We start from the raw sequence: 27415 nt of genomic DNA on the forward strand, positions 1-27415 counted from the left end.
TCATGAAATCCCTACAGTGCAGAAGGAGGCCATTTGGCCCATCAAGCCTGCACTGATAACAATCCCACCCAGGCCCTATCTCCGTAACCCCACATATTTACCCTGCTGATCCTCCTGACACTAAGGGGCAATTTAGCGTGACCAATCCATCTAACCTGCACATCTTTGGAATGTGGGAGGAAACTGGAGCACCCGGAGGAAACCCACGCAGACATGGGGAGAACGTGCAAACTCCGCACAGACAGTGACCCAAACCGGGAATCGAACCCGGGTCCCTGGCATTATGAGGCAGCAGTGCTAACCACTGTGCCACCGCGACGCCCCAGCGATAATACCACTAGGCCATTGCCTCCTGCTGAATCCGAGGAGGGCAGAGATCTCGGAGAGCTGTGGGCGGGGTGGATGAAGAGATTACAGAGATAGCAAGGGGGCTGAGGCCATGGTGAGATTTGTAAATTGAGCTGTGGTTTGACGGGGAGCCAGTGGAGGTCAGTGAGCACAGGGAGGTGTGGGGGGCGGGGGGAGGACACATGCTTCAGGAGGTCAGCACCAAGGTGAGGATGTGCAGGAGGAAGAGGAGAACCAGGGCATTGGTGGGATGGAGGTGGAGGAGCTGGTATATGCACACATGTATACACACAGACATGCATGTACATGCACACACGAGCGCGTACACACACGTGCGCACACGCACTCAGACACTCACTCACTCTGAAGCTTGTCCACCTGAAACTCTCACCTTTCTTCCTGTCAGACAGCCGACTGCTCAGGTAAACTCTTCATATTCCACACGTCCCTGCCGACCGCCAAGGCTCCCGGGGCGCTGAGGAACCGTCACGACAACAGCATCATCAACACCAGCAAGGAACAGGTAACACGTGCACAGTGTGATCACATTCACACACACACCAGCTCAAGGCTTTGACTGGTACCCATTGATCCCAGCTCCGCACTGCGAGTAGGGGCAGGGGCGGGGGGGGGGGGGGGGGGGGGGGGTAAACAGGGTGGGGGGCACAGCATTGGATCCAGCTCTGAGCGAGAGAGCCTCACACAGCCTCAGAGCGGCCATGCCAAACCCTGACTCTGTTGGCATGAGGCTTGTCACTCCAGAGAGGGACTTAGACGGACCAGGGTGTTTTGGATGATAACGCACAAACATGTGAACTCAGAGCAGGAATAGGCCATTCGGTCCATCGAGCCGGCTCCACCATTCAAGATGGCTGATCTGATTGGAACCTCAACCCCACATTCCCGCCAACCCCCTCAATGACCTTTCACCCCCTTGTTGATCAACAATCTATCCCACTCCGCCTTTACCATATTCAAGGACTCTGCTTCCACTGTCTCTTGAGGGAGAAAGTTCCAGTGACTCACCGCCTTCCGAGAGAAAACATTTCTTCTCCTCTCCATCTTAAATGGGCGACCCATATTTTTAAACAATTACCCCCCCCCCCCACCTAGTTTTAGATTCTCCCACAAGGGGAAACATCTTCTCCACATCCACCCTGTCAATACCCCTCAGGATTGTACGTGTGAAGGTAATCATAGAATCCTCACAGTGCAGAGGGAGGCCATTCGGCCCACTGAGCCTGTCCCCAGGCCCTGTCCCCGTAACCCCATGTATTTACCCTGCTAATTCCCTTGACACTAAGGGGCAATTTAGCATGGCCAATCCCCCTAACCTACACATCATTGGAGTGTTGGACTGTAATCTTGGACCATTTGAAGGACAACAGCTTTGATGGTGTTGCACAGGTCTGGACCTTTCCAGGAATGACGAGGTCCCTTTAAAAAATGCCAGTGCTGTTGTCCAGCTGACAACATTCCAGCTGCTTTCCACCCCCCCCCCCCCCCAAAGCACCATTGGCTAGGCCCAGCATTTGCCACCCACCCCGAAATGGATCCCCCGAGAAGGAGGTGGGTGAGCCGCCATCTTGAACCCGCCGCTGTCCGTTTGGTGTAGGTACACCCACAGTGCTGTTAGGGAGGGGAGGTAAGTGGCGGTCAGGAGCTGCACTGGAGTCGGTGGTGGGGGAGGGGGAGGGGGTGGTGGGGAGGGGGAGGGGGGAGGGGGGGAGGGGGGGGGCCGGGGGATGTTGTTACAAGTCAGGTCGGGTACTCCAAGGTATTCTATGAAGCTCGCCTGACCTGTAATGTTTTACGTTGAATTTGGCTGGGACGAGCATGAGACATTTCACTCCGGGTGTGATTCAACTGACCCATGAGGAGCTTTTATCAAAAACAAAGTTTAATTAAGAATATTGTTGACATGTTTAGTAAGACACTCAGCAAGAACGTTTCACAATTACAAACAAGAAACACAACAACCACGATGATGTATAACTCTTAAGGAAATATCTCGAATGTGCCCCAACCAAAGCCACATCTAATACACAAACCCTCCGAATGAACACAATACAACCTCGGTTAACATTAGAGTCATAGAGGTTTACAGCATGGAAACAGGCCCTTCAGCCCAACTAGTCCATGCCGTCCCCTTTTTTTTAAACCCCGAAGCTACTTCCAATCGCCCACATTTGGCCCATATCCCTCTATACCCATCGTACCCATGTTACAGTCTAAACGCTTTTTAAAAGACAAAATTGTACCCGCCTCTACTACTGCCTCTGGCAGCTTGTTCCAGACACTCACCACCCTCTGTGTGAAAAAATTGCCCCTCTGGACCCTTTTGTATCTCTCCCCTCTCACCTTAAACCTATGCCCTCTGGTTTTAGACTCCCCTACCTTTGGGAAAAGATGTTGACTATCGAGCTGATCTGTGCCCCTCATTATTTTATAGACCTCTATAAGATCACCCCTCTGCCTCCTACGCTCCAGAGAAAAAAGTCCCAGTCGACACAACCTCTCCTCATAACTCACCATCAACTCCTGATAGCATCCCAGTAAATCTTTTCTGTACTCTTTCCAGTTTAATAATATCCTTTCTATAATAGGGTGACCAGAATTGCACACAGTATTCCAAGTGTGGCCTTACCAATGTCTTGTAAAACTTTAACAAGACGTCCCAACTCCTGTATTCAATGTTCTGACCAATGAAACCAAGCATGCTGAATGCCTCCTTCACCATTCTGTCCACCTGTGACTCCACTTTCAAGGAGCTATGAACCTGTTCCCCAAGACCTCTTTGTTCTATAACTCTCCCCAACACCCTGCCATTAACTGAGTAAGCCCTGCCCTGGTTCAATCTACCAACATGCATCACCTCCCATTTAATACCCACTTGTTACAGGAATCCTGGGTTGAGTGCTGAAAATCCCTTGTGAAGAAACTCAGAAGAGGTTGTAGTCAAATCTGTTTCCCAAAACACAGCTTCTCTAAGGCAGGATGGCAAAAAGCCTCTCCTTCAGTGAACTGATAATAGTTTCCGAACCAAACAGGGAGAGAGACTGCTTCTGAGCTTGCTGCTAAACTGCTCCCAACACACACTCCCCAAAACAAAACTGAAAGCCCCAAGGGAAAAAACCCTATCACCTGACTGCCACAGCTCAGCTCCACCCCCAATGACATCACTGAAGCTGTAAGCCACATGATTTCCCTTTAAGAAAGAAACCTTTCTTAAAGGTACACTCACGTGACAACGTGCAGTGGACGGGTGGAGGGGAAGCGAGCTGTAACTGAGAGCACACTTTGTGGAACATGGGTCCCAGCCGGCATTGGGAGAGCGGGGGGTGGGGATGGGGGTGGGGGGTGGGGGGTGGGGGGGGAGGGGGGCAGTGCGTGTTGTTGTGTTGTTTTAGCGCAATCGAGGATGCAGAGACAACTGAGTGAGCCTGTCCCGTCGTGTTAGACTCTCTTTCAGCCGCAGAACAGTTACTATCAGAAGCTGGCCGAGCAGTGCGTGGCGCAAGGTTGCTGCGTGGATCTGTTCCTCTTCCCCCACCAGTACGTGGATGTGGCCACACTGGGGCTCCTGACCTTCAGAACTGGAGGAGATCTTTACTACTATGGCAACTTCAGGGTAACAGACTTCCTTTTATTTGGTTTGCACGTGTAGATTCAAAATAACATCAAGAGGTTTATTGAGGAGCTGTTGTCCGTCCAGAGTAGAAAATGAAATGGAACAGGAGCCCGTGAAACAGCCCAATGACATCACCATCTAATCATGTGACCGGCTCTTAAAGCAATCACACAACCATTTAAATATATAACATCGCCCTTGAACTGTTTGGCTTAATCCATTTATGGAACACAGGCTTTGCTGGCTGGCCAGCGTTTATTGCCCATCCCTAGTTTCTGATTTCATTTATTATTGTCACATCGAAGTTAAAGTTTAAAGTTTATTTATTCAGCACAAGTAGGTCTATATTTTTTTTAATTAATTCGTGGCACATGGGTGTCGCTGGCTGGGCCAGCATTTATTGCCCATCCCTAGTTGCCCAAGGACAGTTGAGAGTCAACCACATTGCTGTGGCTTTGGAGTCACATGTAGGCCAGACCGGGTAAGGACGGCAGATTTCCTTCCCGAAAGGAACCAGATGGGTTTTTCCGACAATGGTTTCATGGTCATCAGTAGATTCTTAATTCCAGATATTTTTATTGAATTCCAATTCCACCATCTGCCGTGGCGGGATTCGAACCCGGGTCCCCAGAACATTAGCTGAGTTTCTGGATTAATATTCGAGCAATAATACCACTAGGCTATCGCCTCCCTGTTTTACCTTCCTTGTGTTAACACTGCAATGAAGTTATTGTGACAGTCTCCTCGTCGCCACACTCCGACGCCTGTTCGGGTTACACTGAGGGAGAATTTAGCACCTAACCAGCACGTCTTTCGGACTGTGGGAGGGAACCGGAGCACCCGGAGGAAACCCACGCAGACACGGGGGTAGAACATGCAAACTCCACACAGACACGGGGAGAACGTATAAACTCCACAAAGACAGTGTGTTCCAAGCCTGGAATCGAACTCGGGTCGCTGGCGCTGAGAGGCAGCACTGCTAACCACTGTACCACATCATAGAACCTACAGTGCAGAAAGAGGCCATTCGGCCCATCGAGCCTGCACTGACAACAATCCCACCCAGCCACTATCCCCGTAACCCCACATATATTTACCCTCCTAATTCCCTCTGACACTAAGGGGCAATTTAGCATGGCCAATCCACCTAACCCACACACCGTTGGACTGTGGGAGGAAACCGGAGCACCCGGAGGAAACCCACGCAGACACTGGGAGAATGTGCAAACTCCACACAGACAGTGACCTGAGGCCGGAATCGAACCTGGGTCCCTGGCGCTGTGAGGCAGCAGTGCTAACCACTGTTCCACCGTGCTGCCCCATGTATTAGCCTACAGAGAAAGTATTGTTTCTTGCACGCTATAAGACAAAGCATACCATTCATAGAGTACGTAGGGGAGAAGGAAATGAGAGAGTGCAGAATGTAGTGTTACAGTCATAGCTAGGGTGTAGAGAAAGATCAACTTAATGCGAGGTAGGTCCATTCAAAAGTTTGACGGCAGCAGGGAAGAAGCTGTTCTTGAGTCGGTTGGTACGTGACCTCAGACTTTTGTATCTTTTTCCTGATGGAAGAAGGTGGAAGAGAGTATGTCCGGGGTGCGTGGGGTCCTCGATTATGCTGGCTGCTTTTCTGAGGCAGGAGAAGAAGTCAATAGACTTTCTAGTTGCCTTTGAACTGAGTGGTTCACTGGGCCATTTCAGAGGGCAGTTGAGAGTCAACCACATTGCTGTGGCTCTGGAGTCACATGTAGGCCAGACCGGGTAAGGACGGCAGATTTCCTTCCCTAAAGGAGATTAGTGAACCAGCTGGGTTTTTCCCACAATCCACAATGGTTTCATGGTCATCAGTAGATTCTTAATTCCAGATATTTTTTATTGAATTCAAATTCCACCATCTGCCGCGCTGGGATTCGAACCCGGGTCTCCAGAACATTAGCTGAGTTTCTGGATTAACAGTCGAGCGATAATATCACCTCTCCAACCTACTCAAGGATAATCCACTGGAGCTTTTTGGAAACATAAACGATCGACAGGGATAAAGACAAGATAGAAGAGCTCCAATTGGCCACATAAGCATGCAACCAACAGAAAACACTCTGGATTCAACAACAACAACCATAAGACCATAAGACATAGGAGCAGAATGAGGCCACTCGGCCCATCGAGTCTGCTCCACCATTCTATCATGGCTGATATTTTTCTCATCTCCATTCTCCTGCCTTTTCCCCATAACCCCTGATCCCCTTATTAATCGAGAACCTATCTATCTCTGTCTTAAAGACACTCAATGACCCGGCCTCCACAGCCTTCTGCGGCAAAGAGTTCCACAGATTCACCACTCTCTGGCTGAAGAAATTCCTCCTCATCTCTGTTTTAAAGGATTGTCCCTTTAGCCTGAGGTTGTGCCCTCTGGTTCTAGTTTTTCCCACTAGTGGAAACATCCTCTCCACGTCCACTCTACCTAGGCCTCTCAGTATTCTGCGGCATGCTGGCACAGTGGGTTAGCACTGCTGTCTCACAGCGCCAGGGACCCCGGTTCGATTCCTGGCTTGGGTCACTGTCTGTGTGGAGTCTGCATGTTCTCCCCGTGTCTGCATGGGTTTCCTCCGGGTGCTCCGGTTTCCTCCCACCATACGGGTTAGGTTGATTGGCCATGCTAAATTGTCCCTTAGTGACAGGGGGATTAACAGGGTAAATACGTGGGGTTACGGGAATAGGACCTGGGTGGGATTGTGGTTGGTACAGACTTGATGGGCTGAATGGCCTCCTTCTGCACTGTAGGGGATCTATATCTCGCTAATCTGTCTGTTTTGTCTGAATGACAGGCTGACAGAGACGCAGAGCAGTTCCAGCACGACCTCTGGAGGGACGTACAGAAGGTGGTCGGATTCAACGCCATCATGAAGGTTCACACAAGGAAAGGTATCCTTCCCCATTTGGTCCAACGTTCCGCCAAGTTCCAGCATTTCCCAGGTCAGCCAACTCTGTCCCAACTTGGGCCTCAAAGCTGTGGAATCCAATCTCTCCCACACGCCGCCTTCCTTACTCAACATTCAGGCTAGGCCTGACTCAATTGCTGGACCTTGGCTGATCCACCCCCGAGTTGTCGTCGCCGTCATGGCTGCTTTCGCTCAGCCATCTTATCCGTCCTTTCGAAGATGAGTCAGAAATGTTAATTTTGACAGGTCAACTCTCTTCCCCCCCACCCCCCACCCCACTTCACCTCCCACCCTTCCTTCCTTTCCCAATGTGCGGATGACACAGAAATAAGTGGGAAGGCAAGTGGTGAGGATGATGCAGAGTCTACAGAGGGATATCGACAGGTTAGGTGAGTACTGGGCAAAAATTTGGCAGATCACAAAAGCTACAGTGCAGAAGAGGCCCTTCGGCCCATCGAGTCTGTACCAACGCACGAAATGCCCTGACCTGCCCACCTAACCCCACTTGCCAGCACTTGGCCCGTAGCCTTGAATGTTATGGCTGTGCCAAGTGCTCATCCAGATACTTTTTAAAGGATGTGAGGCATCCCGCCTCCACCACCCTCCCAGGCAGCGCATTCCAGACCCTCACCACCCTCTGGGTAAAAAAGCTTCTTCTCAAATCCCCCCTAAACCTCTCGCCCCTCACTTTTAACTTGAGTCCCCTCGTAACTGACTCTTCAACTAAGGGGACCAGCTGCTCCCTATCCACCCTGTCCATGCCCCTCATAATCTTGAACACCTCGATCAGGTCGCCCCTCAGTCTTCTCTGCTCCAGAGAAAACAACCCAAGCCTACCCAACCTCTCTTCATAACTTAAATGTTCCGTCCCAGGCAGCATCCTGGAGAATCTCCTCCGCACCCCCTCGATAGAAATCTCCTCTGCACCTCCTCCAGTGCAATGTTACGAAGGGGAGGGTAATCCCCTCTCTGAGAACAAACACACAACCACTCAAAGACAAGTACCTCTCTTTCAAAGTCTTTTAAAGAGTGTGTAAGGGGTACAATCTGCACTACAGCAACTCCTAGTGGTCAAATCAAAATTAATCCCGGAGACACTCTCTGTAAAATCAACAAGTAACGGTGAACAGATTAACTAAACTATTAACAAGCCGAATAAAACATGATTCTCGTGGAATGCTGGTGAGATAAATACAATTTCCACTCATTAACAAATTTAAAAATGTGGAATTTTTAGTCAAACTTAAAATGCAGTCAGGTTTGTCGTCTCCCCCTTCTTTCCTCTTTGCTTCTGTTCTCCTGAGATGAAACTGAGATCTTAAGACATAAAATGTGGCAGTTACACTGACAGGAAGTCGCAGTCTGTCTGTGGCTCTCTCTCTCTCGCTCTCTCTGAGCAGGCTGCTTCTGGCTGTTTGGAGGTGGTCTGTTTGCAGGTGGTCTTCTGGCTTCTGGCAGTTTTGGAGCTGGAAGCGGTGGCATTTATAACCCCCCACGACACAGCAGAATCCGCTCCATAGGATGTGTTTACAAGCGACCAAAGCACCAAATTCAAATCCGATAAGCTAACGCGATTCGAATGCTTATTTTAAATTGATTGGTTCACATTCAAAAACACCTTGTGATTCAAATGCTAAAGACCGTTACCAAAGCAACCCTGTTGTTTTGCCTCTCAAGCCAATGTTTCAATCTGTACTGGATTCTTGTACCTGCAGCTTCCCAGCACACAGACAGAACTAAGCCGCCTTTTAAACAGACAATTTTTACAACTCTTAGCATTTTACCAGTATTTAAAATGTTTATCAGTTTATAAACAATAACTTCACAACAGCAATCACATCCTTCCTATAATGCGGCGACCAGAACTGCACACAGTACTCCAGCTGTGGCCTCACCAAAGTTCTATACAACTCCATCATGACCTCTCTGCTTTGTGATCTATACCCCGATTGATAAAGGCGAGTGTGTCATATGCCTTTTTCACCACCCTATTAACCTGCCCTTCCACCTTCAGAGATCTGTGGACAAACTCACCAAGGTCCCTTTGATCTTCAGAACCTCTCAGAATAGTATACCTTCTTGTCAAATTACTCTTTCCAAAGTGCATCACCTCACGCTTTTCAGGGTTAAATTCCATCTGCCACTTATCCACCCATTTGACCATCTCATCTATATCTTCCTGTAACCCAAGACACTCAACCTCACTGTTAACCACCCGACCAATCTTTGTGTCATCAGATGGAAAATAATGTCGGAAAATGTTAAGGTTTGCACTTTGGAAGGAAGAATAAAGAAGCTGAATATTATTTAAATGGAGAAAGAATATGCAGGTTAGGGGTATTAGCTATGCTAAATTACCCCTTAGTGTCCAAAGATGTGCAGGTTAGGTGGATTGGCCATGTTAAATTACCCCTTAGTGTCCAAAGATGTGCGGGTTAGGTGGATTGGCTATGCTAAATTGCCCCTTAGTATCCAAAGATGTGCGGGTTAGATGGATTGGCCATGCTAAATTACCCCTTAGTGTCCAAAGATGTGTAGGTTAGGTGGATTGGCCATGCTAAATTACCCCTTAGTGTCCAAAGATGTGCGGGTTAGGTGGATTGGCCATGCTAAATTGCCCCTTAGTATCCAAAGATGTGCGGGTTAGGTGGATTGGCCATGCTAAATTGCCCCTTAGTATCCAAAGATGTGCGGGTTAGGTGGATTGGCCATGCTAAATTACCCCTTAGCGTCCAAAGATGTGCGGGTTAGGGGGATTGGCCATGAATAATGTGTGGGGTTCTAGGGAGGGCCTGGGTGAGATATTCTGTCAGTGAGTCGGAGTCGAGGCAATGGCCTGAATGGCCTCTTCTGCACTATCGGGATTGTACGATTCTTTTCCGAAGGTGTTTCAATGCACTCTGCTCTCCCGTGTCTGCCAGACATTCTTCTGTCCTTCTCAATTGTCTTCCTGAACACAGCTCCAAAACTACTATGACACATGATAACAAAGGTGTCATGGCTTCCCTGCTTGGTCACCTTGCTTGACGTCATCAGAGTATGGCCATCGCAAACCTGCTGTCCTCTGCCCGCTTTCGAAAACCAAACGGTTCAGTTTATTCGACGCCTGCACCTCCAACAACCTCGCCCCACCCCTCCTCCAGGGAGAGCTAGTCGGGATTGGTCCGGCACTTACTCCCTATTCTAACTATCTTCACTGTAAAACAGCAAGGGACCTCCAGCCCCGCCAGAGTGTGAAGGATTGTCCTGGGAGCCTCAACAACATCAATATCTGACTCTCTCACAACTCTCTGGGACTATAGGCCTGAACTCTATCAACTCGCCTGCCCCAGAAATGGCGGTTGAGGGTCCCACAACATAAATCTCGGTTGACCTCGAGTGGGACCTTACGGCCACGCCCGAGCAAGGCAGTAAAATCCCGCCCATCAGTTCATGCGACATAGGAGCAGAATTAGGCCATTCGGCCCATCGAGTCTGCTCCGCCAATCAATCATGGCTGATATGCTCCTCATCCCCATTTTCCTGCCTTCTCCCCGTAACCCTTCAACCCATTACCAATTAAAAATCTGTCTAACTCCTCCTTAAATTTACTCGCTGTCCCAGCATCCACTGCGCTTTGGGGGAGCGAATTCCACAGATTCACAACACTTCTTGACCAATTGGGCCAGTGGGCTGACGAATGGCAGATGGAGTTTAATTTAGACAAATGTGAGGTGATGCATTTTGGTAGATTGAACCAGGGCAGGACTTACTCAGTGAATGGTCAGGCGTTGGGGAGAGTTACAGAACAAAGAGATCTAGGGGTACAGGTTCATAGCTCCTTGAAAGTGGAGTCACAGGTGGACAGAGTGGTGAAGAAGGCATGCTTGGTTTCATCGGTCAGAACATTGAATACAGGAGTTGGGACGTCTTGTTAAAGTTGTACAAGACATTGGTAAGGCCACACTAGGAATACTGTGTGCAATTCTGGTCACCCTATTATAGAAAGGATATTATTAAACCAGAAAGAGTGCAGAAAAGATTTACTAGGATGCTACTGGGACTTGATGGATTGAGTTATAAGGAGAGGCTGGATAGACTGGGACTTTTTTCTCTGGAGCGTAGGAGGCTGAGGGGTGAACTTATAGAGGTCTATAAAATAATGAGGGGCACAGATCAGATAGATAGTCAATATCTTTTCTCAAAGGTAGGGGAGTCTAAAACTAGAGGGCATAGGTTTAAGGTGAGAGGGGAGAGATACAAAAAAGTGTCCAGAGGGGCAATTTTTTCACACAGAGGGTGGTGAGTGTCTGGAACGAGCTGCCAGAGGCAGTAGTAGAGGCGGGTACAATTTTATCTTTTAAAAAGCAGTTAGACAGTTACATGGGTACAATGGGTATAGAGGGATATGGATGAAATGCGGGCAATTGGGATTAGCTTAGGGGTTTGAAAACAAAAGGGTGGCATGGACAAGTTGGGCCGAAGGGCCTGTTTCCATGCTGTAAACCTCTATGACTCTATGGGAGAAGTAGTTTCTCCTCAACTCTGTTTTAAATTTGCTGCCCCTTATCCTGAGACTATGACCTCTCGTCCTAGAATGCCCCACAAGAGGAAGCATCCGCTCCACGTCTACTTTATCCATACCTTTTATCATCTTGTATACCTCAATTTGATCTCCCCTCATTCTTCTAAATTCCAGAGAGTGTCAGCCTAAACTGTTCAATCTCTCTTCATACGACAAACCCCTCATCTCTGGAATCAATCTAGTCAACCTCCTCTGAACTGCCTCCAATGCCACTACATCTTTCCTCAAATAAGGGGACCAAAACTGTGCACAGGAGGGTGAGAACAGCACAGGACTGGGGCCCGGGGCCTGGGGCCTTGTTTTTCTACCTCTGAAAATTCACTTCCTTTTCAGGGCTTTAGCTTCCCTCTCTTCGATTGGCCATTATGCAAATATTTTTAACCGATTAGACCTGACGCACAAGAATCTCGCGCACGCAACTCGATACTGAAATTCTCCTGTTCAAACATCATGGCCGACCTGTCGTATTCACTCGAACAGGAATTCCGAATTGGCATCTCGGCCTCACCGTCGGTGGCTTCTGCTCACGTCAAACAGGCCTCACTGCACAGGCCTTGCCTCACATCTTCCAGAGGCCGCAAGTTCAAATGACAAGATGTCCTTCTATTCAGTTGCTTTTCTGTTAAGGTTAACACTCCCCTGTCACTTAAATCTGCCTTCCAGCTCCATTCTGACTGGGCCTGTCGTGTTAGGCCTTCCCCTCTAGGCCTCTGTTCGCCTTCTCCAGTGGTGAACGTCTCACTTTAGTCTCCCTGATGTCATAGGGGTTTACAGCATGGAAACAGGCCCTATGGCCTGACTTGTCCATGCTGAATAGTTACTGGGCTTGTCTGGGATTTGAACCCTCGCATTTTAGTGCTGGTACCTCAAGCAAGAATCATACCCCCAGACCAACGAGCTACCCCGTTTGATCCCAGTGAAAGAGGTCATAGAATCATAGAAACCCTACAATGCAGAAGAAGGCCATTCGGCCCATCGAGCCTGCTCCGACAGCAATCCCCTATTCCCGTAACCCCACATATTTCCCCCAACTAATCCCCCTGACACTAAGGAGCAATTTAAAATGGCCAGTCCACCTAACCTGCACATCTTTGGAATGTAGGAGGAAACCGGAGCACCCGGAGGAAACCCAAGCAGACACGGGGAGAACGTACAGACTCCTCACAGACAGTGACCAAACCAGGAATTGAACCCAGGAGCCGGGGAGAGAGAGCAGGAGTGGGGGAGGGGGAGAGAGAGAGAGAGCGTGGCAGTGGGAAGGGAGAGAGATAGAGAGAGAGAGAGTGGGAGTGGGGAAGAGAGAGAGATAGAGAGAGAGGGAGTGGGAGTGGGGAAGTGAGAGAGATAGAGAGAGAGAGCGGGAGTGGGGAAGAGAAAGAGATAGAGAGAAAGTAGGAGTGGGGGAGAGAGAGAAAGAGAGAGAGAGTGTGAGTGGGGAAGAGAGAGACAGAGAGCGGGAGTGGGAGAGAGAGAGAGCGGGAGTGGGGGGAGAGAGCGGGAGTGGGGGGAGAGAGCGGGAGTAGGGGGAGAGAGCGGGAGTGGGGCAGAGAGGGAGAGAGTGGGAGTGGGGGAGACAGAGAGTGGGAGTGGGGGAGAGAGAGCGAGCAGCAGTGGGGGTGAGAGAGAGAGCAGGAGTGGGGGAGGGAGAGAGTGAGAGAGAGCGGGAGTGGGGGGGGGAGAGAGAGAGTGGGGGAGAGAGAGAAAGATAGAGAGAGAGAGAGCGGGGGAAGGGAGAGAGAGAGAGAGAGCGGGAGTGAGGGAGAGAGAGAGAGAGTGGGAGTGGGGGAGGGAGAAAGAGAGAGAGAGAGAGAGAGTGGGAGTGAGGGAGGGAGAGAGAGAGCGGGAGTGAGGGAGGGAGAGAGAGAGCGGGAGTGGGGGGGGGAGGGAGAAAGAGAGAGAGAGAGAGAGTGGGAGTGAGGGAGGGAGAGAGAGAGCGGGAGTGAGGGAGGGAGAGAGAGAGCGGGAGTGGGGGAGGGAGAGAGAGAGAGAGAGAGCGGGAGTGGGGGGGGAGAGAGAGAGTGGGAGGGAGAGAGAGAGCGGGAGTGGGGGAGGGAGAAATAGAGAGAGAGAGAGCGGGAGTGAGGGAGGGAGAGAGAGAGCGGGAGTGGGGGAGGGAGAAATAGAGAGAGAGAGAGCGGGAGTGGGGGGGGGGGGGGGGAGAAAGAGAGTGAGAGACAGTGGGAGTCGGGGAGGGAGAGAGAGAGTGGGGGAGAGAGAGATAGAGCGAGAGAGAGCGTGTCCCTGGCTCTGTGAGGCAGCAGTGCCAGCCACTGTGCCGCCCCTGGTTGACTGTTGTTTGCCCTCCCACACCCATCCCAGTGGAAAGAGGCCCAGTCAGCGATCCGATGTCTTGGGCCGGACTCTGTTGAACCTTCCTCTGCTCTGGGTCCAGGTATCAGGGTGACCAACTACTTGGGTTCCTTGCATATGAAGAGCAGGAATGAGGTCCAGCTGGCCGTGATTGACAGCGACAAGACGGTGACGGTGGAGCTCAAACACGAAGGAAAACTCAGCGAGGAGAAAGGAGTTCACATACAGGTCAGAGAAATCACACAAACTCTCAACTTCCCCCATCCCACCTGCTCCACACTCCCCAATGTCGACTCTCCAATCCGTACACCTGGATTGCCCCTGAGTGTCCAAACATGTGCAGCTCAACAGTGCAACAGAGTGCGGTGATAAGCGATAGGGACAGTAAAATCTGGGAAAGGAGAGAGAGAGGGAGAGAGAGCGGGAGTCGGGGAGAGAGAGAGAGCGGGAGTCGGGGAGAGAGAGAGAGCGGGAGTCGGGGAGAGAGAGAGAGCGGGAGTCGGGGAGAGAGAGAGAGCGGGAGTCGGGGAGAGAGAGAGAGCGGGAGTCGGGGAGAGAGAGAGAGCGGGAGTCGGGGAGAGAGAGAGAGCGGGAGTCGGGGAGAGAGAGAGAGCGGGAGTTGGGGAGAGAGAGAGAGCGGGAGTCGGGGAGAGAGAGAGAGCGGGAGTCGGGGAGAGAGAGAGAGCGGGAGTCGGGGAGAGAGAGAGAGCGGGAGTCGGGGAGAGAGAGAGAGCGGGAGTCGGGGAGAGAGAGAGAGCGGGAGTCGGGGAGAGAGAGAGAGCGGGAGTCGGGGAGAGAGAGAGAGCGGGAGTCGGGGAGAGAGAGAGAGCGGGAGTCGGGGAGAGAGAGAGAGCGGGAGTCGGGGAGAGAGAGAGAGCGGGAGTCGGGGAGAGAGAGAGAGCGGGAGTCGGGGAGAGAGAGAGAGCGGGAGTCGGGGAGAGAGAGAGAGCGGGAGTCGGGGAGAGAGAGAGAGCGGGAGTCGGGGAGAGAGAGAGAGCGGGAGTCGGGGAGAGAGAGAGAGCGGGAGTCGGGGAGAGAGAGAGAGCGGGAGTCGGGGAGAGAGAGAGAGCGGGAGTCGGGGAGAGAGAGAGAGCGGGAGTCGGGGAGAGAGAGAGAGCGGGAGTCGGGGAGAGAGAGAGAGCGGGAGTCGGGGAGAGAGAGAGAGCGGGAGTCGGGGAGAGAGAGAGAGCGGGAGTCGGGGAGAGAGAGAGAGCGGGAGTCGGGGAGAGAGAGAGAGCGGGAGTCGGGGAGAGAGAGAGAGCGGGAGTCGGGGAGAGAGAGAGAGCGGGAGTCGGGGAGAGAGAGAGAGCGGGAGTCGGGGAGAGAGAGAGAGCGGGAGTCGGGGAGAGAGAGAGAGCGGGAGTCGGGGAGAGAGAGAGAGCGGGAGTCGGGGAGAGAGAGAGAGCGGGAGTCGGGGAGAGAGAGAGAGCGGGAGTCGGGGAGAGAGAGAGAGCGGGAGTCGGAGAGAGAGAGAGAGCGGGAGTCGGGGAGAGAGAGAGAGCGGGAGTCGGGGAGAGAGAGAGAGCGGGAGTCGGGGAGAGAGAGCGGGAGTCGGGGAGAGAAAGAGAGCGGGAGTCGGGGAGAGAGAGAGCGGGAGTCAGGGAGAGAGAGAGAGCGGGAGTCGGGGAGAGAGAGCGGGAGTCGGAGAGAGAGAGAGCGGGAGTCAGAGAGAGAGAGCAGGAGTCGGAGAGAGAGAGAGCGGGAGTCGGGGAGAGAGAGCGGGAGTCGGAGAGAAAGAGAGCGGGAGTCGGGGAGAGAGAGAGCAGGAGTCGGAGAGAGAGAGAGAGAGAGCGGGAGTCGGGGAGAGAGAGAGAGCGGGAGTCGGGGAGAGAGAGAGAGCGGGAGTCGGGGAGAGAGAGCGGGAGTCGGGGAGAGAAAGAGAGCGGGAGTCGGGGAGAGAGAGAGCGGGAGTCAGGGAGAGAGAGAGAGCGGGAGTCGGGGAGAGAGAGCGGGAGTCGGAGAGAGAGAGAGCGGGAGTCAGAGAGAGAGAGCAGGAGTCGGAGAGAGAGAGCGGGAGTCGGGGAGAGAGAGCGGGAGTCGGAGAGAGAGAGAGAGAGCGGGAGTCAGAGAGAGAGAGCAGGAGTCGGAGAGAGAGAGAGAGAGAGCGGGAGTCGGGGAGAGAGAGAGATAGAGCAGGAGTCGGGGAGAGAGAGCGGGAGTCGGAGAGAGAGAGCGGGAGTCGGGGAGAGAGAGAGAGAGAGCGGGAGTCGGGGAGAGAGAGCAGGAGTCGGGGAGAGAGAGAGAGCGGGAGTCGGAGAGAGAGGGAATTGGGGAATGAATGAGATACTGCTTTTAGCCAAATATTTTGTTTGAAAGTATCCGAGTGGATGAATCTGGAATAACTCTGAAGACAGGAATCTCTGGGATGCGGTCGGGTTGCGATCCGTCTCCAGGCTGGGGTTTGGGATGGGAATCCTGGATTGAGGCTCACCAGGCTGGGGTTTGGGGAGGGAATCCGGGATTGAGGGTCTCCAGGCTGGGGTTTGGGGAGGGAATCCTGGATTGAGGGTCTCCAGGCTGGGGTTTGGGATGGGAATCCGGGATTGAAGGTCTCCAGGCTGGGGTTTGGGATGGGAATCCTGGATTGAGGGTCTCCAGGCTGGGGTTTGGGATGGGGATCCGGGATTGAGGGTCTCCAGGCTGGGGTTTGGGATGGGGATCCGGGATTGAGGGTCTCCAGGCTGGGGTTTGGGGAGGGAATCCGGGATTGAAGGTCTCCAGGCTGGGGTTTGGGGTGGGAATCCGGGATTGAGGGTCTCCAGGCTGGGGTTTGGGATGGGAATCCTGGATTGAGGGTCTCCAGGCTGGGGTTTGGGATGGGAATCCTGGATTGATGGTCTCCAGGCTGGGATTTGGGATGGGAATCCGGTATTGAAGGTCTCCAGGCTGGGGTTTGGGATGGGAATCCTGGATTGAGGGTCTCCAGGCTGGGGTTTGGGATGGGAATCCTGGATTGAGGGTCTCCAGGCTGGGGTTTGGGGAGGGGGAATCCTGGATTGAGGGTCTCCAGGCTGGGGTTTGGGGAGGGGGAATCCTGGATTGAGGGTCTCCAGGCTGGGGTTTGGGGAGGGGGAATCCTGGATTGAGGGTCTCCTGGCTGTGGTTTGGGGGAGGGGGGGTCCTGGATTGAGGGTCTCCAGGCTGGGGTTTGGGGGAGGGGGGGTCCTGGATTGAGGGTCTCCAGGCTGGGGTTTGGGGGAGGGGGGGTCCTGGATTGAGGGTCTCCAGGCTGGGGTTTGGGGAGGGGGAATCCTGGATTGAGGGTCTCCAGGCTGGGGTTTGGGGAGGGGGAATCCTGGATTGAGGGTCTCCTGGCTGTGGTTTGGGGGAGGGGGGGTCCTGGATTGAGGGTCTCCTGGCTGTGGTTTGGGGGAGGGGGGGTCCTGGATTGAGGGTCTCCAGGCTGGGGTTTGGGGGAGGGGGGGTCCTGGATTGAGGGTCTCCAGGCTGGGGTTTGGGGGAGGGGGGGTCCTGGATTGAGGGTCTCCAGGCTGGGGTTTGGGGAGGGGGAATCCTGGATTGAGGGTCTCCAGGCTGGGGTTTGGGGAGGGGGAATCCTGGATTGAGGGTCTCCAGGCTGGGGTTTGGGGAGGGGGAATCCTGGATTGAGGGTCTCCAGGCTGGGGTTTGGGGAGGGGGAATCCTGGATTGAGGGTACTCTCTCTCTGTCCCTCGGAAGGGTCTGTATTCACTCCTTCTCCTCGCTGAGCTGTCTCTGTCCTTCTGCCCCCAGTTCCAGCTCCTGTACCACACGCTGAGTGGCCATCGCAGACTCCGAATCCACACCGTCAGTCTTAACTGCTCCAGCCGGCTGAGCGACATCTTCAGGAATTCCCAGGCTGAAACCCTCCTCAACTATTTCACCAAGACTGGTGAGTGCTCAGTGCCGGGGGAGCGGGGCTGGGGGCGGGGCTGGGGGCGGGGCTGGGAGCGGGGCTGGGGGCGGGGCTGGGGGCGGGGCGGGGCTGGGGGCGGGGCTGGGGGCGGGGCTGGGAGCGGGGCTGGGGGCGGGGCTGGGAGCGGGGCTGGGGGCGGGGCTGGGAGCGGGGCTGGGGGCGGGGCTGGGGGCGGGGCGGGGCTGGGAGCGGGGCTGGGGGCGGGGCTGGGAGCGGGGCTGGGAGCGGGGCTGGGGGCGGGGCTGGGGGCGGGGCGGGCGGGGCTGGGGGCGGGCCAGAGGATTGCCCGGGGCTCACGGGCAGCAGAGGAATAGTTATTGAAGTCAGGAACGCCCCCTGGCTGGATGTTTTGCCCTGAGGATCGACACTGACACACCCGTGGACAAAGACTCCAAACACTTTCTCTGTGGGCAGTGATCGCAATGGCAGCAGGCTCTGGGCAGCCCGCTGGAGGGCACTGCCGACTGCCCTCCACATCAGGGAAAGGTCTGACTGAGGGGAGGCTTGAGCTGGGCTTGTCTGACAGCAATGAAGAGGCAATGGAAGAGTGGCCCCAACTAGTGTCAGCACAGAGAGAGAGAGAGAGACAGAGAGAGAGACAGAGGGAGAGAGGGGGAGAGAGAGAGAGAGAGACAGAGGGTGAGAGGGAGAGACAGAAGGAGAGAGGGAGAGAGAGAGGGAGTGAGAGAGGGAGAGAGAGACAGAGAGAGACTGAGAGGGACAGAGAGAGAGACAGAGAGAGAGAGAGAGACAGAGAGAGAGAAACAGAGAGAGCGAGAGAGGGGCAGACAGAGAGAGAGAAAGGCAGAGAGTCATAGAGGTTTACAGCATGGAAACAGGCCCTTCGGCCCAACTTGTCCATGCCACCCTTTTTTTTTAAAACCCTAAGCTAATCCCAATTGCCCGCGTTTGGCCCATATCCCTCTATACCCATCTTACCCATGTAACTGTCTAAATGCTTTTTAAAAGACAAAATTGTACCTGCCTCTACTACTACCTCTGGCAGCTTGTTCCAGACACTCACCACCCTCTGTGTGAAAAAATTGCCCCTCTGGACCCTTTTGTATCTCTCCCCTCTCACCTTAAACCTATGCCCTCTAGTTTTAGACTCCCCTATCTTTGGGAAAAGATATTGACTATCTAGCTGATCTCGGCCCCCTATTATTTTATAGACCTCTATAAGATCACCCCCTCAGCCTCCTACGCTCCAGAGAAAAAAGTCCCGGTCTATCCAGCCTCTCCTTGTAACTCAAACTATCAAGTCCCGGTAGCATCCTAGTAAATCTTTTCTGCACTCTTTCCAGTTTAATAATATCCTTTCTATAATAGGTGACCAGAACTGTACACAGTATTCCAAGTGTGGCCTTACCAATGTCTTGTACAACTTCAACAAGACGTCCCAACTCCTGTATTCGATGTTCTGACCAATGGCGGGGGGGAGGCAGAGGGATGCAGAGACTGGAACAAGTGTTGATTGGGGACGGAGAGGAAAGCAGCGTTGACAGTCAGCAGGGTGACGCTCTGCTTCCTTACATGCCATGAGAATGTCCCTCTCACTGCAGTGAAACCTCGCGAGGTCGCGCCTCTGGGACTGAGTGCTGAGGGCTGGGTGGACAGGAGGCACCAGCAGAGGTCCATCTCTCCGCAGTTCAGTCCCGGGTATCCCGGGGGGACCATAGCTGGAATTCCCGGCACCTGTTCCCTGGGCACCACACCTCAGCAAGGAGGGAGCGCGGGGTCGATTTACCAGAATAAGGCCCAGGTTCCGAGGATTAAATTATCAGCCTGCGCTGACCACAATCCCACCCAGGCCCAACCTATCTCAATAAACCCAAATATTTACCCTGACAATCCCCCTGACACTAAAGGGCAACTTAGCATGGCCAATCCACCTAACCCGCACACCTTTGGAGTGTGGGAGGAAACCAGAGCACCCGGAGGAAACCCACACAGACACGGGGAGAATGTGCAAACTCCACACAGACAGTGACCCAAGCCGGGAATCGATCCCAGGTCTCTGGCGCTGTGAGGCAGCAGTGCTAACCACTGTGCCACCGTGCCGCCCCACGAATCATAGAATCCCTACAGTGCAGAAGGAGGCCATTCAGCCCATTGAGCCTGCACTGACTGTCCGACAGAGGAAACAGACTGGAGGGGCTGAATGGCCGCCTCCTGTTGCCCGGTCTCATGGGAAGTGGCCAAACCCGGAGCTGTTGGGCTGACGGTTTCCTCCACCTGAGTTAATCTCAGACGGGGGTGGGGGGGGGGAACAATCCAGTGGGACACAACAACCTGACCCTGGCAAAAAAAAAACTTTCCCTCCACCCCCTCACAACCAGTGAACCCTGTGTGTGGGAGGGGTGTGTGGGGGGAGGGGTCTGTGCCCCAATGGGCTGGGTGGCTGGGGGGGGGGGTGAGAGGTCGCGGGGTCACCCCGTGCTGCTCTATCTCTGCCCTTGACGACGGAACACCAAACAAAGATGGCCGCCTGAGGAAAGTGGCCAACTCTCCAGGGCTACCCCCGGAGTCCGGGAATGGGAGCTGGGAGCAGCACGGGAAAATCCGACAGGAATTTGAGAACAGCAGGTGTATTTTGTTTTACATTTTCTCCCAACTTCGTTAGCTCCGAAAATTTTAGGGATTGGGATTTAAGAGGGAATCCGCGCGATTAAACTCCGAGGGGTGCGTACGTCCAGCCGGGGTCGGGATCCCTTCCTGGCTGCGCTCCTGACCTGGAATCTCTGTCTTCCCCGGCAGCTTATCACGCGGTGCTTGGCGAAGCCACAAAGAGTGTGCAGGACAGACTGGTGAGCCACCTCACCCGGATACTGGCCTCGTATCGGAAACACTGTGCCCATTCAGCGCCCAACAGGGGCCAGGTGAGGCTGAGGTACCCTCCGCTGTGTGTGTGTGTGTGTGTGTGTCTGTGTCTCTCTGGCTGTGCTGGGAGCAGGTCGGGAGGGGTTGGTTATGGTGGATTTGGGATCGCGCTGTGCTGAACCATTGGGAGGAGGACAGCGCCACTTTGTGAGCGCAGTCGGGCCTGACAACATGGTGGCCGCATTGGTGAAGCCGCTCGCCGCTCAGCCGGCAGGGGGTGATGGACACCGGCTTTAGTCACTGCCCCTGCTGGGACCCCACCAGCAGCTGGCCAGGGCGGGCAACCCTTTTCCAATCTGTCGCTGGGCCGGTGAATGTGGGAGCGTGCCAGCGCACCCGGGAGTGGCGCCGACTCCGATTCACCCTGTTGGGCAGACCTCGTACGCCATTGAAGGCGACCTTGCTTCTAGAACATACCGTCATTCCCTGCCCACCAGGGACACACTGCGCCACCCCAGGGTGTGAGGCAATAACTCTCGGAGATGGGGAATTCGCGGCGAGGGGCAGCGCGATGATGTCAGCCTGAGGCCTGTTACCAGGGGACAGATTGAACCTGGTCTGAACTCTCTGGGCCGAACATAGAAACTAGAAGCAGGAGGAGGCCATTCGGCCCTTCGAGCCTGCTCCGCCATTCATTTTGATCATGGCTGATCATCAAATTCAATATCCTGATCCCCCCCTTACCCCCCATATCCCTCAATCCCTTTAGCCCCAAGAGCGAAATCTAATTTCTTCTTGAAATCACACAACGTTTTGTCCTCAACTACTTTCTGTGGGAGTGAATTCCACACATTCACCACCCTCTGGGTGAAGAAATTTCTCCTCACCTCAGTTCTAAAAGGTTTACCCCTTAGCCTCAAACTATGACCCCTAGTTCTGGACTCCCCCACCATCGGGAACATTCTTTCTGAATCTACCCTGTCTAACCCTGTTAGAATTTTATAAGTCTCTATGAGATCCCCCTCACTCTTCTAAACTCCAGTGAATATAATCCTAACCCACTTAGCCTCTCCTCATATGACAGACCTGCCATCCCAGGAATCAGCCTGGTAAACCTTCGCTGTACTCCCTCTATAGCAAGGACATCCTTCCTCAGATAAGGACACCAAAACTGCCCACAATACTCCAGGTGTGGCCTCACCAACTCCCTATACAATTGCAGCAAAACATCCCTGTTCCTATACTCAAATCCTCTCGCTATGAAGGCCAACGTACCATTTGCCTTCTTTACTGCCTGCTGTACCTGCGCGCTTACTTTCAGCGACTGATGCACGAGGACATCAAGGTCTCGCTGAGTATCCGCCTCTCTCAATTTACATTTCTGCAATTGTACCGGGCCTTGGTGAGGCCACACCTGGAGTATTGTGTGCAGCTTTAGTGTCCTTATCTGAGGAAGGATGTCCTTGCTTTAGAGGGAGCACAGCGAAGGTTTACCAGGCTGATTCCTGGGATGGCAGGTCTGTCATATGAGGAGAGACTAAGTCGTTTAGGATTATATTCACTGGAGTTTAGAAGAGTGAGGGGGATCTCATAGAAACTTATAAAATTCTAACAGTGTTAGACAGGGTAGATTCAGAAAGAATGTTCCCGATGATGGGGGAGTCCAGAACTAGGGGGTCACAGTTTGAGGATAAGGGGTAAACCTTTTAGAACTGAGGTGAGGAGAAATTTCTTCACCCAGAGGGTGGTGAATGTGTGGAATTCACTCCCACAGAAAGTAGTTGAGGCCAAAATGTTGTGTGATTTCAGGAAGAAATTAAATATAGCTCTTGGGGCTAAAGGGATCAGGGGATATGGGGGGAAGATATAGCCATTCAAATAATAATCACAGAATCCCTACAGTGCAGAAGGAGACCATTCGGTCCATCAAATCTGCACCCACCACTATCCCACCCAGGCCCTATTCCCATAACACCACATATTGACCCTGCTAATCCCCCTGACACTAAGGGGCAATTTAGCATGGCCAATCCACCTAACCTACACATCTTTGGACTGTGGGAGGAAACCGGAGCACCCGGAGGAAACTGTTTGAAATCTGGAGGACAGATGGACTCTCTGATGCGGAGGCGAAAGGTGGCCATCTTAGTAGCACAGGCCACACTGCCAGATCTGGCCACGCTTTCTCAGGTCGGAGCTAATTCTAACCCTCTGCTGCCCACAGCTGGTCATGCCGCAGTTCCTGAAAGTCTTCCCCCTCTACCTGAACTGCCTGAGGAAGAGCAAGGTGCTGTTGCCGGGGGCTGGCGACTCCCTCGACGATCGGGCCTACCTCCGGCAGCTGGTCCTGTCCATGGACATCGCGGACACCAATGTCCTCTTCTACCCCCGCCTCCTGCCCGTCGTGAGTATCATGGAAGGTTCCGGCGACGGTTCCGCCTCCCCGGGGATCGGGAACCGCTGGGAGGGCGGATTTCCGTGTTCGGCTTTGCGAAGAGAGGGAGATTTGGTGAAGAGTGAGGGGGGCGGTGATTGCTGGGTAGTTTCGGGGACAACTCAGTGATGAAGAGGACCCAAGGGGTTCTCTCACCATTTCCAAGAAGAGGTGTTAGAAAATTGGAAAAAAAACAATATTTGTGTGGGGAGGGGGAAGGGATTCTTAATAATCTGAAGAAGGGTAAAACTATTGAACACATTTGCAAACAGTTGGTGTTGATAAAATTACAATGAGGCCTCTTTCTCACAAGAGGAACAGACTCCCGCACAAATCTAACCCTTCGCTGGGTCACTTAAAAGAAAGGATGTTATTAAACCAGAAAGAGTGCAGAAGAGATTTACTAGGATGCTACTGGGACTTGATGGTTTGAGTTCTGAGGACTGGACATCTTGTTGAAGTTGTACAAGACATTGGTAAGGTCACACTTGGAATACCGTGTACAGTTTTGGTCACCCTATTATAGAAAGGATCTTATTAAACTAGGAAGAGTGCAGAAAAGATTTACTAGGATTCTACCGGGACTTGATGGTTTGGGTTATCAGGAGAGGTTGGATAGACTGGGACTTTTTTCCCTGGAGCGTAGGAGGTTTAGGGGTGATCTTATAGAGGTCTAGAAAATAATGAGGGGCATTGTTAAGGTGAATACCCCCTCCATTCAGTACATTTGGAGATTGGTGGTGGGTGCTCTGCAACTGGGGGAAGTGCCACTGTTGGACTTGTATTCTATAGTTTGATTTGTTTGGACGGGACACCCAAGAGAGCAGAGGTCACAGAGAGAGATACAGCACGGAAACAGGCCCTTCGGCCTGCCGGCCAAGTTTCCCAAACGGAACTAATCCCATTTGCCCGTGTCTGGGCCCATATCCCTCTGAACCTTTCCCCATCCGTGTACCCGTCCAAATGTCCTTCAAATGTTGTAATTGTACCCGCCTCTACCCCCTCCCCTGGCAGCTGATTCCATACACGCACCACCCTCTGGGTGAAAAAGCTGCCCCTCAGGTCCCCTTTCCCCTCACACCTTTAACCCACACCCTCTGGTATTGGATGCCCCTACCCTGGGGAAAAGACCTTATCTGTGGCCCCTCATGATTTTATAGACCTCTATAAGGTCACCCCTCATCCTCCTGCGCTCCAGGGAAAAAAGTCCCAGCCTATCCAACCTCTCCTTATAATTCAAACCTTCCAGTCCCGGTAACATCCTTGTAAATCTGCTTTGCACCCTTTAAGGACATCCTTCCCACAGCAGAACGCAGTGCCCCAAGTGTGACCTTACCAATGTCTTGTAGAGTTGTCACATAACATCCCAACTCCTGCACTCAATGTAGGAAGACTTCACTGTAGCGTGTGGTGGACCAGACACCTCAGCCCTGTCCGACACTGCCCCCTGGGGGTGGGGAGAGGGGGAAAGGGATAGTGATTCTACAGTGACTGCGTTGGGTGGAGGGTGGGAAGAGGGGAGGGGGAAAGGGTTTTATTTAACCCGTTCCTGCCCACCTTTCTCTGCCTCCCTTCAGGAGCTGAATGGGAATCGGGTGACCGCACCGCGGGCCGTACGCTGCACAGCCTACCAGCTGTCTCCCGAGGGATTCTACCTCCTGGATGACGGACTGAGCCTTTTCCTGTGGGTCGGGATGCTGGTGCCGGCGGAGTGGATTCAGAACGTTTTCGGGGCGCCCTCCTTCAACGCCGTGGACTGCGGAGTGGTCAGTACACCCTGCCCGAGGTCGGTCGGCTGGGTTAAGCTACATCAGCGGGACAATCTGCGCTGCCTCACATTGTCAATCAGCTACTCCCAGATCTCATTCAAGCCAGAGCTATTTTGCTTTCGGACGGTGCTGACCTTTGTTCTGTGGTGAACACATTCTGCACAATAAAGGTCAGCACTATCTGAAAGTAAAATAGCAGAAAGTGTTAATAGCAGAATAAAGGTCAGCATTATCTGAAAGTAAAGTAGCAGAATGTGTTAATAACAGAATAAAGGTCAGCACTGTCGGAAAGTAAAGTAGCAGAAAGTGTTAATAGCAGAATAAAGGTCAGCATTATCTGAAAGTAAAGTAGCAGAATGTGTTAATAACAGAATAAAGGTCAGCATTATCTGAAAGTAAAGTAGCAGAATGTGTTAATAACAGAATAAAGGTCAGCATTATCTGAAAGTAAAGTAGCAGAATGTGTTAATAGCAGAATAAAGGTCAGCACTGTCTGAAAGTAAAATAGCAGAATGTGTTAAATAACAGAGTAAAGGTGATAAAGTCAGTCATGTCTTTTCTTTGTCCCAGGGGTCTCTGCCCGTGTTGGACAACCCGTGTTCTTGGCAAATTCGCAACATGATCAGCATCATCCGTAAGCAACGGGCCAGGTTCCTGAAGGTAGGTGTCCTCACGTCCCCTCGGTTTCAGACTGCGGGCTGGGGTAGTGCCGCGGGTACACTGACCTTTCCTTGTCTTTTCCAGCTGATCATCGTGAAGCAGGCCGATGGCTCGGAGAGGCAGTTCCGCCACTTCCTGGTTGAAGACAAAAGTCCCAGCGGGGGGGCCTCCTACCCAGATTTCCTCTACTACATTCACATCAGCATTCAGCAGTCGCTGCAATAGCCCAGTGCCAACCCACACTGGCGCAGCCAGGCAGCAGCAGGTTGGCAGCAGGCCCCGGGTAAGGTGGACCCCAGGAGGGGCTGATCCACCTACTGGGTCTGCTTGGAGGGTACCTGAGATAGAATCCCTACAGCGCAGAGGAAAGCCATTCAGCCCATTGAGCCTGCATTGACAACAATCCCAGTGAGGCCCTAGCTCTGTAACCCCTTGTATTTACCCTGTTAATCCCCTTGACACTAAGGGGCAATTTAGCATGGCCAATCCACCTAACCCGCCCGTCTTTGGACACTAAGGGACAACTTAGCATGGCCAATCCCCCTAACCTGCACATCTTTGGACTGTGGGAGGAAGCTGGAGCACCCGGAGGAAACCCACGCAGTCACGGGGAGAACGTGCAGACTCTGCACAGACAGTGACCCAAGCCGGGAATCGAACCCGGGTACCTGGCATTGTGAGGCAGCAGTGCTAACCATTCCGCCCATAGATGGGCATGTTCTTGCTGGCTCATTCTTGATTTCGATTGAAGAGAAGGTTTAGGCACCACTGTTCTTGCAGGGTGACGTGAAGGCCAGCTGACCAGTTTCTACGCCTCCTCCATTGTCACATTTCCAGGGCATGTACTTCCTCTAACACCCCCCCTCCCCAAGAAGGATTTGAGGGGTCGGAGTGTAGGGTTCCCATCGTGCAGGAGTGGCAGAGACAATTCCTCGTGAACCAAAACTCTGGACATTTCCAGATTACAACCCTCTACTTTTAACAAAATCACCTCCAGGCCCTTAGGAGATAAACCAGTCGATCTCCGAGCTCCTAAAGGTGGTTCGAACGCTGGACGCAAAACTTCAGCAAGAGTCATAGAGGTTTACAGCATGGAAACAGGCCCTTCGGCCCAACCTGTCCATGCTACCCCCTTTCCGAACCACTAAGCTAGTCCCAATTTGGTCGCTATCCCCCAATACCCATCTTACCCATGTAACTTTCACATTGGGTCATCTGGACTCGAAACGTCAGCTCTTTTCTCTCCTCACAGATGCTGCCAGACCCGCTGAGATTTTCCAGCGTTTCCTCTTTTGGTTTCAGATTCCAGCATCCGCAGTAATTTGCTTTTAACTGTCTAAATGTTTTTGAAAAGACAAAATTGTACCCGCCTCTACTACTACCTCTGGCAGCTTGTTCCAGACACTCACCACCCTCTGTGTGAAAAAATTGCCCCTCTGGATGCTTTTGTATCTCTCCCCTCTCACCTTAAACCTACGCCCTCTAGTTTTAGACTCCCCTATCTTTGGGAAAAGATGTTGACTATCTAGCTGATCTGTGCCCCTCATTATTTTATGATCCTCTACAAGATCACCCCTAAGTCTCCTACGCTCCAGAGAAAAACGTCCCAGTCTATCCAGCTCTCCTGATAACTCAAGTCCCGGTAGCATCCTTGTAAATCTTTACTGCACTCTTTCTAGTTTAATAATATCCTTTCTGTAATAGGGTGACCGGAACTGTACAGTGAATGATCAGGAGTCAACCTCATAAATGGGATGATTGTAATATTAGTGAAGTGGCACCTCACAACACAATTTGTCCACTTCTAGTACTCAGGGGAGTGACTCAATGTCCATAAGACCATAAGACATAGGAGCAGAATTAGGCCACTCGGCCCATCGAGTCTGCTCTGCCATTCTATCATGGCTGATATTTTTCTCATCCCCATTCTCCTGCCTTTTCCCCATAACCCCTGATCCCCTTATTAATCAAGAACCTATCTATCTCTGTCTTAAAGACTCTCAATGACCTGGCCTCCACAGCCTTCTGCAGCAAATAGTTCCAC

At 52.7% G+C, this 27415-nt stretch overlaps 1 protein-coding gene across 1 annotated transcript in view; it reads left to right on the plus strand.

Moving 5' to 3' along the window:
* The window catches only part of LOC144509708 (protein transport protein Sec24C-like), a 48505-nt gene extending 22909 nt beyond the window's left edge, over window positions 1–25596 (plus strand). The window contains exons 11-20 of the mRNA XM_078238488.1: window positions 755–871; window positions 3809–3979; window positions 6805–6901; window positions 13875–14020; window positions 17526–17664; window positions 20446–20567; window positions 22733–22912; window positions 24520–24708; window positions 25282–25371; window positions 25456–25596. Coding sequence (XP_078094614.1) covers window positions 755–871; window positions 3809–3979; window positions 6805–6901; window positions 13875–14020; window positions 17526–17664; window positions 20446–20567; window positions 22733–22912; window positions 24520–24708; window positions 25282–25371; window positions 25456–25596 — 1392 coding nt within the window. The remainder of the gene's footprint in view (window positions 1–754; window positions 872–3808; window positions 3980–6804; window positions 6902–13874; window positions 14021–17525; window positions 17665–20445; window positions 20568–22732; window positions 22913–24519; window positions 24709–25281; window positions 25372–25455) is intronic.
* The last annotated feature ends 1819 nt before the right edge of the window (window positions 25597–27415 follow it).

This window comes from Mustelus asterias, chromosome 22 (assembly GCF_964213995.1).
Source record: "Mustelus asterias chromosome 22, sMusAst1.hap1.1, whole genome shotgun sequence".
NCBI lineage: Eukaryota > Metazoa > Chordata > Chondrichthyes > Carcharhiniformes > Triakidae > Mustelus > Mustelus asterias.